This window comes from Centroberyx gerrardi, chromosome 4 (assembly GCF_048128805.1).
Source record: "Centroberyx gerrardi isolate f3 chromosome 4, fCenGer3.hap1.cur.20231027, whole genome shotgun sequence".
NCBI lineage: Eukaryota > Metazoa > Chordata > Actinopteri > Beryciformes > Berycidae > Centroberyx > Centroberyx gerrardi.
In genome coordinates this window covers 33,420,770-33,437,133 of record NC_136000.1, presented here as the reverse complement: position 1 = coordinate 33,437,133, position 16,364 = coordinate 33,420,770, and the positions used below count along the sequence as shown (strand labels likewise).

Below are 16,364 nucleotides of genomic sequence, written 5' to 3'. Positions count from 1 at the left end.
AAAGGGAGGGAGCCCCGTGACCAAAGATAGTAATATTAACACCTTTAGGGAATTTTATAAAGATATTCTTCATCCTGTATAGCATCAGAGCAAGAAATTTTACTCAACAGCTGGAAATTATAGAGAGATAACATAAATTGCCATCCGGTAAAGCTCCAGGACCTGTCAATCTTACAATTTTGTTAGGTGTTTCTCTGCTGAGAGCACCTCTTTTAGAGTAGCATTGAAGCCTTCAACAAAGGTAAACTCGCACTGACTATCCTTGATTTTAAAGAAAGATAAAGACCCTGCAGACTGCAAGAGCTTAAGGCCTACAGTATATCTTTATCTCCATATAATTAATGATACTCACTGAAATACTGGCAAATCGTTTGGACAGTGTAATATCATCCCCCATACATCCTGATAAGGTTGGTTTTAGTTGAAAGAGGAATGCTTCTGACAGCTGCAATCTCACTTGATATTGAGAATGCCTGTATGATTGAATGACTGTATTGAATGTAAATATTTGTTCAAGATTTGTTCAAGAGGCTTTTGGCTTTGGTCAAAGTACTATAGTTGGATTAAATTATTATATAACCAACCTGAGTAGGGCTAGGTATCGTTAGGATTTTACCGATTCCAGTGCCACTTTCGATTCTTCTTATCAATCCGATTCTTTATCAATTCCTTTATCGATTCCTACTGTATAAATTGTCAGGTGTAAAGGACTACATACAGTTTCAGTGGAGCTAACATTACTCAAGAAAGACATTGCTGTGTAGAGTTACTTTTGTCTCAGAATTACTTTAAAATACAGCTATGGCACATTTGATATAATGTCTTATTTGAGACAACACAATACCAGAACAAATAATAATATAAAAAAATAATATAAATAAAAAAATTTAATTTGAAAAAACAAACCCCAAAAAAGTGCAAAGTAATTGGGGGTCAACATCACTGAACAAAAACTGCATTTGAAGGCAGCATCTGCTTGCCACTGTTGTGGCGGTTGGTGCGGTGCAAAATAAGTGTGAGAAATCGTTTGGCTTCAGAATACTTGGATTATGCTGCACAAGTTGTCTGGAGTAATTTTATGGTTGTTTTTTTTCCGTATTTGGAATTCTCTGCATGTTATATGGACATACAAACTTCACCGGTGTTTCAACTAACATGAGGGTGAGTAGTCAAAGTCACCGTCACTGTTTGCAATTGACAGCACCCCAAAAGGGTCAAAAAGGTTCTCTACTCGAGAGGCATCCGGCTGTTCAACATTCTTAATCATCGATAAGAGGTATCAATAGTGCGGCGGCTTATCGATTCCAGTGAATTAGGCAATTTGGAACCAGGACTAAATTGGAACTGGTTCTCAATACCCAGCCCTAAACCTGAGGCATTAGTTCAATCAAATGGGATCATCTCCAGCTATTTAAAGTTGGAGAGAGGAACATGCCAGGGTTTGCCATTGAATCCACTGCTTTTCAGTTAAACTCTTGAACCACTTGCCGCAGCTATTTGTAAGGACCCAAATTTTCCAAGAGTCATGATAGGAGATTCAGCTCGAATACTTTTGCTTTATGCTGATGACATGCTGCTCTCTGTAACAGATCCAATACATTCAGTTCTGTCCTTGGTATTATAAATGTTTTCTTAAAATTATCTGGATATCAGGTCAACTGATCAAAATCCGAGGCTCTCCCCCAGACCTCTTATTGTCCTTGAGTAATGTTTCAAACTGGCTCATTTCAGTGGCCTGAAAAAGAATTTGCTATTTAGGAATACTCTTTTCGAGGCAGTTTAAAGACATAGTTTGTGTTATGGCCCAAATTATCTCCCAATTATCTCCCTATTATCCATGATAGGGGTAGGCTGCACCATCTATCTAGTCTTTCTTGATAGCCTGTACTAGAGGGGCAAAATTAAGTTTGTATAGATTATGCAAGTCTGGAGGAATTTTAATGCCTAAGTATATACAACTGTACTAGAGAGGCAAAATTAAGTTTGTATAGATTATGCAAGTCTGGAGGAATTTTAATGCCTAAGTATATAAAACCTTTTAGATGGGCTGGGACCCATCTAAAAAGTTGTGATAAATAGGGGTTAAAATCCTTGGAGGCACTTATTGCCATTTTGAAAAAATAATTTTATAACTAGAAAATGTTCCAAAATTGGTGATTAAATTAATTAAACAAGGAATGGAATATGTTGGTGATTTCAAAAGAGCAGCATGTCGTCTGCATACAATGAAACTTTATGTTCTGTTGTTCCCATTCTAATTCCACTGAAGCTATCGCTAGCGGTTCTATGGCTAGCATGAATAAAAGTGTGGATATCGGGCAGCCCTGTCTCGTCCAATTTGAAACCTTGAAGATCTAATTCTGTTGGTTATAACCGTAGCAGTGGGGAGGGTATACACTTTACACATATTGGCATGTTGGTCAGTAGCCTTCTCATATTATGGGTTGAACTCCTTCCTTTTACAAATCCTTTGGTAATATTTTACAATCCATGTTTAATAATGATTATACGACGGTAAGATGAAAATTAATCTGAAGGTTTGATTTTTTTTATATGAGAAATTTTGGCTTCCATCATAGAATCGGGGAGACTCCCGAAATGAAAGGAAAATTATGCAGGATGATTAAGAAGGTCTCCAGGGATATAAAGATCAAGCTAATACAATTTCATATTCTCCATCGCTTTTATTAAGATACTCGCATTTGCTGGACATTATAAAAATTTCCTTTCAGGGCTTCCATAGCTTAGCACCAAAGACACCAGAGACAAAACAAGGAAAAAAATGCACCACAGCAATGACTGCTTAGCACCAAACAAAATAAAAAACAACACAAGGATCTCGCAGATACCACTTTAAGTCTGTAAAAATGAAATGTGACTGCCATCATTATTGCTATAATATTATGACATAACTACTTCCAAATTAGACAAACCTCCTCTAGTTCCTCCTCTCCACTCCCCTCCTCCTCCTCCTCTCTCTGCAGTGTTCTGGCCTCCTTTAGCAGGAGTGCTGTCTTGTGCGAACCCAGGACGGATGATCTTGCCATAGCCCCTGCCCTGGGGCTGAGGTGAGCTGGTGTAGGGGGAGGAGGTCAAAGGGGAGGGAGGGGAGGGAGGGGAGACTTCTGGGGGAGGAGGGATCTCCTCAGAGGTGTCAGGCATGGAGAGGCTCCTGGTAAACTTCAGCATGGGAGGAGTTAGGAACTGCTTCTCCTCCTCTGTGATACCTGGAGGTGGGGAAGAGAGGTAGAGAGACAAATAGAGAGCAACAGAAAGAAGAACGGGATAAAGGCAGGAGAGAGAGAGAGAGAGAGAGAGAGAGAGAGAGAGAGAGAAATGGAGTGAAGGGATATAGATCAGAGAAAGTAGAAGAAGGCAGAGAACTGAACGTTTAAGGTGAAAATTACCATTTTGTCTGTATTGGTCAATTGGTCAATTTTGAGATGTTACAATATTTTTAGGTATTACAAAATGTTCTCCTATAATTACTGTAGTTTCATAAAATATACAAAACATTAATCAGAAATAACAATAAAATGGAAACTGCATTCTGATTTCACTGCACTTTTTCTCAAGTGTTCTAATATACAAATGTGCTAAATTTTATGTCAGCTTCTTTCAACATGTTAACAAAATAAAAGCTCTTATACAAAAATGGTTAAAATAAAAAAATTCGTTTGAATTGGATCAAAGGGATTTCTTTTATCTATTCATCTGTGGTTCCTCACCTTAAATGCATTATTCTTAAAATCCCTTTTCAACATCAGTTCTATTAGCAGAACAGCACTTTGAAAAGATAAGCAACAGTGATTGTAGTCTCACAGGGACACCAGGGTCAATGGATGAACTGGGAAAGCGTAGGGGAAGAAATTTGGCTGGAGGAGTTGTGGCGGATGGTGGCAACCCATATTAGATTCATTATAGGTGATACCATCTTCCCAAAGTCTCAGTCAATGGGTCGGTGAAGACCCTCCCTGTACCTTATGTTCAGGTATACCTAATCTTAGACACATTTTGTCAGGGCGAAAAATTTGTCTCCAATGGACGATATACCTGGTAACATAACCAAGTGTTGAATTGTCAAACAGCAGCAATTGAGAGCAAACGGTTAGATTAAGCAATAAGCCACAAGAGGTTTTGGTACTCTGCAAAAGACATGAGCTAACACAAAATTAGCCGTAACTAACTGACTGCGTGTCCAGTCTTCACTAGTTTGTTTATTTGTCTGTCTGTCAACCTTGTCTGCCTTTCGTGATGTTTGGTTTCTGTCTGTCTGTCTTTGGAAAGTGTGCTTGGACCCTTACAATTGTCGCTTGCAGCTTAATTTAAATTAGTATTTGCCAAATGTCCATTACTCACCTATGGACTTCTGTCTCCTGATGGTGCCTTGTCTGGGTACGCCCAGGTAGGCTGCCCTGGGGCTGGCTGGTACTGTCTGGGTCTGCATAGACACTTCCTGGCTATCACACATGGACTACAACACAAAGACACATGGGAATAAAGTGGTGAGAATTTCATTTCACAGATTATGCTGCATCCACATCATATAACCACAGGGTTGTTCATGCATTTGAACTTGTTTCATGCATTTGAACCTGTTTAAATGGCAAAATGGGGGTTTTCTGACACATTACATTACTAAAAAAAAACCAACAGGATTTTTGAAATCGTTATACCTTCATTAGTAAACAGACAAAAAAATTGTAATATCTTGAAAAGTGACCGTACAGTAGATCAAAATGTCTAGCTGCAAATTGTTTGATAAATTGACAATGCGACATGTTAAAGAGAGAAAGAATCTTTATCAAACTAAATACAAACGATGTCTGTACTGTCAAGATGATGTCTGCAAAGCCATGTTTAAATTGTCTGTTTGTTTTTTCCCACTGAGCCACACCAGAGCCAGTGGCATAGTGTTTAAGGCACAGGTGTGCACACAATTGTGAGTTCCAATCCCATGGTCAACACTGTCTCACAGCAAGTGAGGGGACAGTGTGAGTGAGCACTGAATTATATTGCAGGCTGCTATTTGAAAAAAATGAGTTCACTGCCACACTTTGTTCAAGGAGATCCATCTTATATTACTGCTATTCAAACAATTGTATGTTTTATTTTAACTTCGTCTTTCTATCCATCCAGCTGTCCATCCATCTATATTGTCAATTACTCCACGAATAGGCTGCTCATAGAGCAAGCAACTGTTGGCCTATTAAATCTTGTTAAATGTCATAGGTTGCATGAAATTGCACAGTGAGCAAAAAAACGTATGGGAGAGGATCCCCACACCCCTGCCTTAAATGTCCCTACCACTTCCCTTGTCAGCAACAGTTACCATCAGGATACAAGTGTTTTAGTTATCTGTGTAATGAAGCATTTTGCAAAAAATAAATATCGATCACTCACTCCCCATCTTCCACCATAAAATGAAAACTCATCTGTTCAAGAAACACTTCTTGCCCCCCAACTATCCCTCCAAATAACATCCTTCTCTTTCTTATCTTCTTCCGCTATAAGCACCTGATCATATGCATGTCTAGTTTGAAATCATGCAATTTCTGTTTTTTTTCTCTCTGTGACCTTTGACCTTTGCACTTCATGTGACTGTATATAATATAGGCCTATATACTGTATATGCTTTGTGTCATGGGCTGGCTGAGGGCACAAACTGGTAGACCTAGTCAAAAAGGACACTTTAGACCAAAAGGGCAGGTGCCCAAGCCCCCAAACCCCCAAACTCTGTGCACGTGCATGAGGGAATGTTTTACCTAGTGACCCTATCACATGGACACCACAGTGTGAGGAGGCTTTTTGCAAACTGAAGGAAGCCTTGTTATGTCCCTTATTCTGTGCACGCTATTGTGATGCAGGGGAAGACCCCTGCATAAATAAATGACGTAATAAATAAATTAATATGCCATTAAAAGCACCAAAAACAATATTAAAATAAATGTAGGCATTAATTAATTGATAAAATGTGACATAAATTTATATTTCTGTTTTAATTTGCTTCTGTATTTATTTACCTATGTATTAATTCCCCTATTTATTTATATTTCTGTTTTAATTTGCTTCTGTATTTATTTACCTTTGTATTAATTCCCCTATTTATTTATATTTCTGTTTTAATTTGCTTCTGTATTTATTTACCTTTGTATTAATTCCCCTATTTATTTGTATTTCTGTTTTAATTTGCTTCTGTATTTATTTACCTTTGTATTAATTCCCCTATTTATTTATATTTCTGTTTTAATTTGCTTCTGTATTTATTTACCTTTGTATTAATTCCCCTATTTATTTACTTTCCCATTTTATTTATAAATTTATTCATTTTTACATTTACTTATGTATTTATTTCTGTATTATTTTCCCTTTGCATTTTCCCCCTATTTATTTCCCCAAACTTATTTATTTCTGTATTTTCTTTTTACATTTACATTTCTTTATGCATTTCTGCTTCATTATGCAAATGAGGGGCTGTCATTCAAAGTGTCTCATGGGGTCAACTTTTCGCCTATTGGTTGATCGACATCAGAGTGCCTAGATCGACTATACATGCCTTGCTCTCACACCGGTGGCCAGCAGGTGGCCAGGCTAAGTGTTAACCAACATGGCAGCTCCTTGTAGAAGAAATGATGCTATGTTGTCTTCCTGGCTAGCCATAGCGGAAAAATTTGTATCCCATAAAAACGATATCTAACGTTACCTGCCGGAGTGTCTCGCACGGTAATTGTACCGTATGGTTTGTTTGATTAATTTTTAGCCTGCAGTTCACCGGTGCCGGTGGTTTGAGGTTGTCTAGTAAACTCGTCAACACAGTAGGTAACATATAATATAGATAAACGTCATTGTCAGTGTAATGTTCTTATGAAGCTAGCAAAATTCAATAAGTTACCCTTTCTCATTCCCTACGTTACCAGAAGAATGAATCAGCTTCAGGATCCACCTACATCCTGGTGGATCATCCTGGTCTGAAGCCTGTATGTTTGAATGTGTTCTCACTACAGAATGCAATGAACATTTATAAAACAGACTATGGGCCCTTACAGCTTAGAGGTATAGAGCAGTAAGTTTCTTTTATGCATTCTGTGCATGAATTGATTTGAAGATGTGACGTTGGATAATACTTTACATGACAATAAATTTGAGTAAAATAACTGTGTTGTTATACTTTATTACACATCCATGTAGAAAAAACTTCAGCACACCTAAAAGTCTTTTAGTGACAGGGGCATAGGACAAAGGTTACTGAATAAGTAATATAATCCCATACACTGTTACACTTGCATGGTGCTTTATTACAATTCAGTCATTGAAATGTAATAAAGCACCATATAAGTGTAGACACTGTGCGTGGGATTATATACGTTTTTCCCTTTACACACCCATGTAAATTAAATGTGAAACCAATAAGTAACCACAACACTGACTGTTCATACAGAATAAAATTATTTTATTTTAGAAAAGGCATAAAAAAGGCACATGTAAAAACATAACACTGCTTATGCAGGACCATAATGGGGTGCTGTTATGTTACAAAATCTACATCTATGAGTGTACACAGGGGAGTGTTCCACTGTAGCAGTTACTGCAGTGTAGTAAAGTAGTGCAGTATCAATCACCAAAATGATTTATAATTTGATGTTTTTAGTTATCTGTTACGTATTCGTGGAAAACACCCAACTACAACCTGACCTCATGCCAGATAACCAAAACAACAAAAGAAGAGACTAAGTATTCAAATGAAATATATTGACAGTATGTGTACCTTCCTCTCAGTGTCTAGCCTACAGATCCTTTGTCAGCTAGTGCTGGGGCTTTCTAGGTTGCAGGGTCAGAGTAGTGATACCAGTGTGTGGTGCTGTGCATATGCTGTGAGCTCCCTGATGCTGCCAGCTGCGTCGGGTTCAGACTGCCTCTTGATTGAACTGAGACACGTGGCTGCAATGACGTCCTCCTTGGCTGGCCTGTCAGACTGGGCGCACGGGTCTTCTGGGATGGGGATCAAAACCTGGCTCACATAAGGTGCAGGGTCCTGGAAGACGTGATCAAAGATGAGGTCCATCAACTCATCGACGTAATCTGTGGAGTAACAGAAACACAGAAGTCATCAGTTGTTCCATTACAAAAGAATATACATTGGCAAGTAGCAAAATGTGCAATTCTGATTCATAAATTATTTTATACTATAGTTTATACTTTGTTATAACATTTGTATATGTATTTAATGACTGTCTGAGATGTGCTGGCCTCGTAGCAGGGAATAGCAATGTTTAATGCAACCAATTATCTCAAATATTTTTTAGGATATTGCATCATGAGTAATACCTATGCCTTACAATATACTGCAATCCAGTAACATTACCACAAACTACAGCCTCAATAATTACTATGTAGTTGATTCTAAACAGTCTCAAGAAAAAATAGGACAAGGTAGCGTTTATTGTAGTCTCGTTGTTCAGGTTTTCTAGTTATTTTTTGCCACAACACCAACCGATTACAAGACTAGAGTTGCCAGACTAGGTGCAAAGACAGAACATGAAATGTTACATCTCATCAGCCAGTAACTCCCTTCCATTAATTTGGCGTTAGAAGTGAAATGTTTGCGGTGACCAGAGTCCCCGATAAACAAAGTACTGTTCGAGTTTTGCCACGTTACAGGTGCGGCTGTCTAGTAAGGAGATGTGTCTGCAAAGTGAGCCAGAGGAGCTAACCTTAGCTAACGCTAGATTAGCATGCCACTAACGGCACTAACTTAGCCCCTAACCTCGATCATAGTAGGTTTGTCCTTTCGGGACCTGGTTAACGAGACGATTGCTAACTGTTGTCGTTGTGGCCAACAGGCTTCCTTGTATTCACAGGCCCGCATCAAACTCTGTCTCATCGGGACTGGAGCTAAATCGCTAACGTTACCCAATGCTAATCGGACTGAAATACCATAAACTACCGTATCCATTTCTCATTCTCATGCTACGTTAGCGGACACGTTTTGACGGCACACAGATTTCAGTGTAACACCACTTGCTATAATTTTAAATTCTTACAGACAAATACATAAAATCCTGTAACTTACCGCAACAGCAACCCACCCCGAGACCTCACATGCACACTCACCTTATGCCATACTCTGCCATCCGACGGTGAATTGTTCTTTCACCAACCCCAAAAAGCCTTGCAATGTCACCGATAGACAAACCCGCAAGCAAAAAACTTTCCAGGGCTTCCGCAGGCAGCATATGAGGAGGGTGCCCAACTGTCCCAGCATTATTTGTGTGGTATACGGACATGTTCAGGCGATGAGCCACTTCCTCCAAATTAGTGAAAACAAAAGGGTCAACCTCTGTGTCCGTGTATGCCGCTAATTGAAACACACTGTCAGTCAGAGCGTCCACAGCAGGTCACAGGAGCACATTGGAAGAAATGGGATGCAGTGCTGATTGCTAGTGGGACAGAAATTCACCCTTTGCTAAACCCCTCCCATTCAACGGCTATAGCCAATCATAGCCTAGTAACCATTACTAGGCAGTGGACGTCGTCAGCCGCCTCGCAGTAGTCCTAGGCTAACGTCAAGTTAGCTAGCGTTAGTTAACTTGAGAAGTCATGGTCAATCGTTGCGCTTGGGGAAATTGTAAAAGCGACACTCGTTATCCACAGAAGTTGGAGGGGGGTGTGATTTTTTTCCCGTTTCCTAAACCAAAGACAAATGAGGAAAAATGTAGGCTGTGGATAAAACTATGTGGGTGTTGGCGCTGCCATTGTAAGGGTAGGAATACCGGTTTAATTAAGTACATTTCACGGAGGAATAAACACACGTGCTCATCATCGGCTGTTGCTTAAACTGGAAGAAGATTCTCTTTATTTGCGCATGCTCATTTATCAATCACAGGTTAACATAATGACGTCAGTATAGGAGCACACATGAACAGGATCTTGGCCTAGCCTATATGTTAACACCCCCACTTGCTCTTATACTGTTCAAAACATAGTCAACACAATTTGTCTGGCAATTACATACGCTACTTTACACCTTTGTCTGGCAGTTTACATTCCAAACATATAACTCACAAATTTTTCAATCTTGAACTTTGTTACAGGCTTAGTCATAACATCTGCAACCATGTCTGCTGTTGGACAATATTCAATGGTTATTTTTCAATCACTGAGTGCAGACCGACTGAAATGACACCTAATGTCGACATGTTTACATCTCTGACAACATACTGGGTTCTTTGACAAAGCAATTGCACCTTGGTTGTCCTCAAAGATTTTTACTAGTGCATGTTGGCGCTCACTATCCATCCCATTCAATAACTGTACAAGATACAAACTTTCTTGTGTGGTTGCAGCCAATGCCATATATTCTGCTTCACATGTAGACAACGCTACTGTTGGCTGCTTCTTAGATTTCCATGAAATAACAGGCCCACTTTTAGTTAAACTAAAGCAATACCCTGTTGTGCTTCGTCTGTCATTTTGATCTGCTGCCCAATCAGCATCACTATATGCCTCAAGTTTGAGTTTTTCCTCACATTTCTTATAACTCAACTCCTGGTTGATTGTGCCCTTCAAGTATCTCAACACATGTTTGGCAGTTACCCAGTGTTGTTCCCTTGGCTCTGATAGGTATTGTGACAGCTTGCTGATAACCCAACTTAGATCAGGTCTTGTACAGGTCATTACATATATCAAGCTGCCTACTACTTCACGATATCCTTTTGGATCAACAAGTTCACCTTCATTATCAAAGTTTAGTTTCTGTTCACATGGGGTTGACCTTGTCTTACAATCAGACATACCAGACCTCTCTAGTATCTTTGTTATGTACCGTTTTTGGTTCATCCTTATTTCTCCTTCACTCTGTGCAAAATCAATGCCTAGGAAATGCTTAAGTTTCCCAATATCTTTCATCTTGAATTTTGTCCTCAACATTTCCTTCACACCATTGAGTGAGTCATTGTCATTAGCAGCGATAATTAGGTCATCAACCCAAATTATCAGAATTATCCTTTCATTCTCAGTTTGTTTGTTATAGACACAATGATCTGCTGGATTCTGTGCAAAACCATTTTCACTGAGGTGATCATGCAATAGTCTGTTCCAATTTCTTCCTGTTTCAGACCATACAATGACTTGTTCAATTTGCAGACTTACTGTTTACCTGTGTCTGACTTAACTTCAAATCCTTCGGGTTGCTCCATGTACACCTCACAATCAATTGGAGCATGTAGGTAAGCAGTTTTAACATCCATCTGGTGGAGGACTAAGTCATCCTGAACTGCTATTTGCATCAAGGTACGTACTGATGTCATATTTGCAGTCGGAGAGAAAGTCTCCTTGTAATCTATTCCTGCTACTTGACTATAACCCTTTGCAACATATCTTGCCTTGTATGTTTCAGACTTGTCTACATTCTCTTTAATTGCATAAACCCATCTACCCCCCACTGCATTTTTACCCTCTGGCAGTGTGGTCAATGTGAATGTATCATTTTCCCTGAGAGAATCCATTTCTTCCTTCATAGCACTAGCCCACATTTCTGATTTTGTTGAACTCATGGCTTCCTTGAAGGTTTGTGGTACATTACAGGCCACTCTGTAGCAGTAGTCAACATTGGCTAATATCTGGTCATTACACTCGACTTTACATTCGTAGTCATTCAAGTACTGAGGAGTTTTCTTGCCTCTTTTGGGGTAGCGTGCACTATGACTATCTCCTTCCTGTCCTGTCTGAGTGTCACCGTTACTCTCTGGAGTTCCAACTTGAGGCTCCTGGGTCTCTTTTGGACTCTGATCAGCCATCTTGACTTTTGGCATGGGGGATACACACTTCTTCCCATGAAGATCATCATCAATCATTTCTAGATTTGTCTTCAGGACCCTCCCTGTGTCTGGGTAGTAGACTAGGTATGACGGGCTATTTTTATCATATCCAATGAAAATCCCCTTTTCTCTTGTCTTGTTTGTATGCATAGCACATTGATCCAAACACTCTCATCTTTGAAAGATTAGGCTTTCTCCCTGTCAACATGTAGTATGGCGTCTGTTCTACGCGCCTATTGTAGCACCTGTTGCGAATTACTGCAGCAGTCATCACAGCATATGTCCACAACTTCTTAGGTAAGTTGCTCTCAATTAGCATGCACCTTGCCATTTCTAACAGTGTTCTTCAATTTCTCTCAGCAGTCCCATTTTGATGGGGCGAGTGAGGTGCTGAAGTCTCATGTCTTACGGCATTCTTACTGAGCAAAGACTGAAAGTCCTTTCCTGTAAACTCTGTGCCATTATCTGACCTAATACACTTGATCTTCCCATAAGGGGCCGAGTCAGCAATGAACTTTTCAGTGGCTTTGGCAGTATCACTCTTTGCTTTCAGGAAGTACACAAATACTACACCTGAGTAATCATCAGTAAATGCTATATATCTGATATCTAGTATCTCTGAACCCATCTTTTGCTTCTTGCTCTATGGGGCTGCACAAATCAGTATGTACTAACTCAAGTGCTGCTTTTGCTGTTGCATCAGGTTCTCTGTTTCTACTCTGAGCAAATTTCCCTTGTGTGCAGACTTCACAGTTTAGGTTAGACCTATCAATTTTTCCCTTGATTTTCATTCCCTCTGCTACATTCTCCAACTTTGACACATCCTCATAATTACAGTGACCAAGAATTTCGGGCCAGGTTTGAATATCATAACATCCATGACACTCATCAACATGTTCATCATCTACAGTGTTCAGATAGTAAAGTCTATTGTACACTTTGATGTCAAACCTGGTACCGTCCTTGTGGATGAGCTGGTCATGTCCTTGCCGAAAGTTGACTGTAGCTCCGTTGGTCGTCGCTGCTTTAACAGAGAAAATGTCCTGTGGATACGACCGAATGTACAGCGCCTTCTTCAGCGTTGTCTTTACCCGGTGACCTTCAGTGTCTAGCAGGCAGACCTCCGCTTCACCTCTCTTCAGCGCAACACCGCTTGTTCTTGTTCCGTCAGCCAACTCCAAGAAGTGTGTTTCCGGTTGGAATTTCTCGTCAAACTTCTTAAACTTCTTGATGTCCGTGATCATGTGTGACGTTACTCCCGTGTCAACCATCAGACTTCTCTGTTTCAATTCACTGACCTGACAGTCATCAATTTTGAATGTAAATGTGTGATCTTCAGCGTGGATTGCTTGTTTCACGTTGTCTTTTATTTTTCGTCTGCAAGTTGCGTCTTTGTGAGTGGAGCTCTTGCAAAAACTGCACCACTGTCTCTGTGCTTGACGCTCGCTAGTACATGCCCGGGCCTTTTGTCCCTTTTGGCCGCAGTTGTAGCAGGTTATCTCCGAGCTCTCTTCTTTCTCTCTCCCCCTCATTCTCGCAGTTGAGCCACTTGTCTTCATCACGTTGTCATCTTTCGAGTTGCCATTAAACTTCTCTGTGCTCTCGAAACTTCTTAGCTTGGTTAGGGTTAGGGTTATTAACAGTCCATCGCTGAGAGTCTCGTTAGCATTTCTCAGTGCTGCAATAGCCGTTTCTGCACGAATGATGTATTCTGTGACACTCTCATTGGCAGCTTTCTGGAGAGATGTTAGCTCTGTGTAGAGGCTAATCACGCGTGGCTTCCCTTTACCTGCATAATGGTCCCTCAATAAATGCAATGCTTTTCTTCCATCGTCCGCTGCTTTTCTCATAATTAGAGAAAGACTTTTGCCATCCAAAAACTGTATCAATTCAGCGTAGGCATCTTCATTTTTCTTTGCATCGTCGTCCTTGTTCTCATTCTCCTCATCTGCCGCTGGCTCATGTAATATGGTCTCCTTTAGCCCTAGCAAATGCAGATGGGCTAAAAACTTTATCTCCCATAACTCGTAATTCTTCTCATCTCCGTCGAAACATAACCTGTACCATCGGCTTCCAACTTCCCTTCTGGGCCCATAACCTGTTGGCGCTGCCATTGTAAGGGTAGGAATACCGGTTTAATGAAGTACATTTCACGGAGGAATAAACACACGTGCTCATCATCGGCTGTTGCTTAAACCGGAAGAAGATTCTCTTTATTTGCGCATGCTCATTTATCAATCACAGGTTAACATAATAATGAAGTCAGTATAGGAGCACACATGAACAGGATCTTGGCCTAGCCTATATGTTAACAGTGGGCGACCTCACAACTGAATCCCTCCAACATTATGAAGCACACCTTGTTTGCTCCAAGTTAAGAAGCTTGCTAATATTAACATTACCCTAATGTTATCTTTGGTGTTAATAGCAAGCAATGGTAACTCATGTGCCATTAGCATAGCTTATCTCAACTGCTTTCAATGGTTCTAACAATGTAATCACCTCTTTTAGCTTTGGTTAACTTACCTGTAATGGACGGGAGCTTAGCTCTAGCTAGCTAACGTTATCTAGCAGTTAGCTTGCTAGCTGGCAATCTAACAAGGGACACAATACATTCAACTAAGAAATACAATGACTGTTCCTTAACCAGACAATGTAATTCCAGCACTTTGTTAATGGGAAGCCAAGTGCCGTGTACCCACACCCTGTTGCTGCTGTCCCTGCAACTACAGCTGCTGCTAGTGGAGCTACAGTTAGATGCTGACCTCCTCCAATTAAAAAGTTGGTAAGCTAGTTAAACATATGAATAATGTAATGACTTAATGACCACTAAATAGACAAAGTATGGAAAATGTAATAGATTTATTAATGTAATAGATTTCTGAAATAACAAACTGAAGCTTTAGCCATTTAAATTGGAAAAAGTACATTTAAACTCATCTCAAATGACAGATTTTTTAAAATATAAATGTCAAGAAATGTCCACTTAACAGAATTAATTTAGAGAATATATAGCATAACATCAATACTGACTGAATTGTGAAATGGAAATAACAATATACATGTCATGTCATTTAATAGAGCAAAATGTGTCAAGATGTGGTGTCAACTACAAAGGACATCACTGTGGAGACAGAAGACACCATAGCAGAAGAGGCTGTAATCGGTGTGTAATCCATTAATTATGATATTTGGAATTATTTATGAATCTTTTTAAACTATCTGTGAACAACTGCAACTGTTTTATCATGACTTGTTATAAAACCATAACCCCTTATTGGCCAGTGTTGCCAATGTCCTATTTGCACAGGGCTGGCAGAAAATGATCAAAAAAGAAGCAGTCTAGTTTTGTTTTAATTTCTTCCCACTTATATGCATTAAAGTGAATCCGCTAGGTGATAGTCATTAATGCACTTGACAAACAAGTCACACCATTGCATCCCTGTAATGCCCAGCTGTCCAGTGATTTGGTAATAATACTCATGATTATGTTTGGGTTGTCTCCACTCTGGATGACTTTCCTGTCAGGTGATGTGCCTAAATGAGGGGCATGGGAGGCATGGGGATTGACAACAAAGCCACAAGTAAAGTGGTTTCCAGTGATTTCGGTGTAGAGGGCTGCTGCAACCGGCTCAAGCTCCAGGCCTCTCTTCATTGCTTTGGTTTGCACTTTCTTATTTCTTTGCATGTCTGTGGCAAGAGTGTCAAAGTCTGCTTTTCTGGAGCACACTCTTTTGAAAAAGGTTGAAGTAAGGCGTGTAGAGCGGGCACGATACCACATGTCATTGCTGCTCTGCTGTCTGGTTTCTTTCTCTAGAGCTTCTGCTTCAGACTTGGAGATCTTCATGTCATCACAGCAGTACATCTGGTTTTCTATCAGGACGGTAGAAAAGTTGATTGGCTGTGGAGGCAGAGGAAATACTGCAAATTTATCAGCAGGACTTGAGGAGGATGTTGACCATGTATTGTCCATTAGTGGAAGCTACAAAGAAAAAAAATGAAAGAAAAACAGTTATAATTTACTGAAAAGGTTACTGCAAAAACTGCCATCATTTCAATTCTACACTAAAGTACTAGTTCATTATCTAACTATCTATTGTTTTTTTGTCTGTTTGTCTTTTCAGAGAGCACAGAGGACAATCAACCAACAACTTTTGCAATATTAGATTGCACTGAGCTAAAGATTGAGAAGCCAACCTCACTATTACTGCAAAGCCAAAGTTATTCCAACCACAAGTCCACCAACACACTCAAGTCTCTAGTTGCTTGTGATCCACATGGTGTTGTTATTTTTGCATCTGCTCTCTACACAGGGTCCATTTCTGATCGAGAGATATTCAAACAGTGCAACATAACAAAGCTACTGCAAAGTCTGCTTCAGTGTGGCTACCTTAAGAGGGGTGATGGACTCATGGCAGACAAGGGGTTTTTAATAGAGAAAGATTTGGAGGAGATTGGGCTTAAATTGAACATCCCCCCTTTTTCAAAGTCTAACCAGAAAATGTCAGAAGCAGATGTTCAGAAGACAAAAAAAAATGCTAGTCATAG

General features: G+C 39.8%; 1 protein-coding gene across 1 annotated transcript in view; it reads right to left on the bottom strand.

The window, feature by feature from the left end:
- shank2b (SH3 and multiple ankyrin repeat domains 2b) overlaps positions 1-16,364 on the bottom strand; it is a 287,358-nt gene that overhangs the window by 15,818 nt on the left and 255,176 nt on the right. The window contains 2 exon segments of the mRNA XM_078283292.1: positions 2,934-3,227; positions 4,342-4,474. Coding sequence (XP_078139418.1) covers positions 2,934-3,227; positions 4,342-4,474 — 427 coding nt within the window.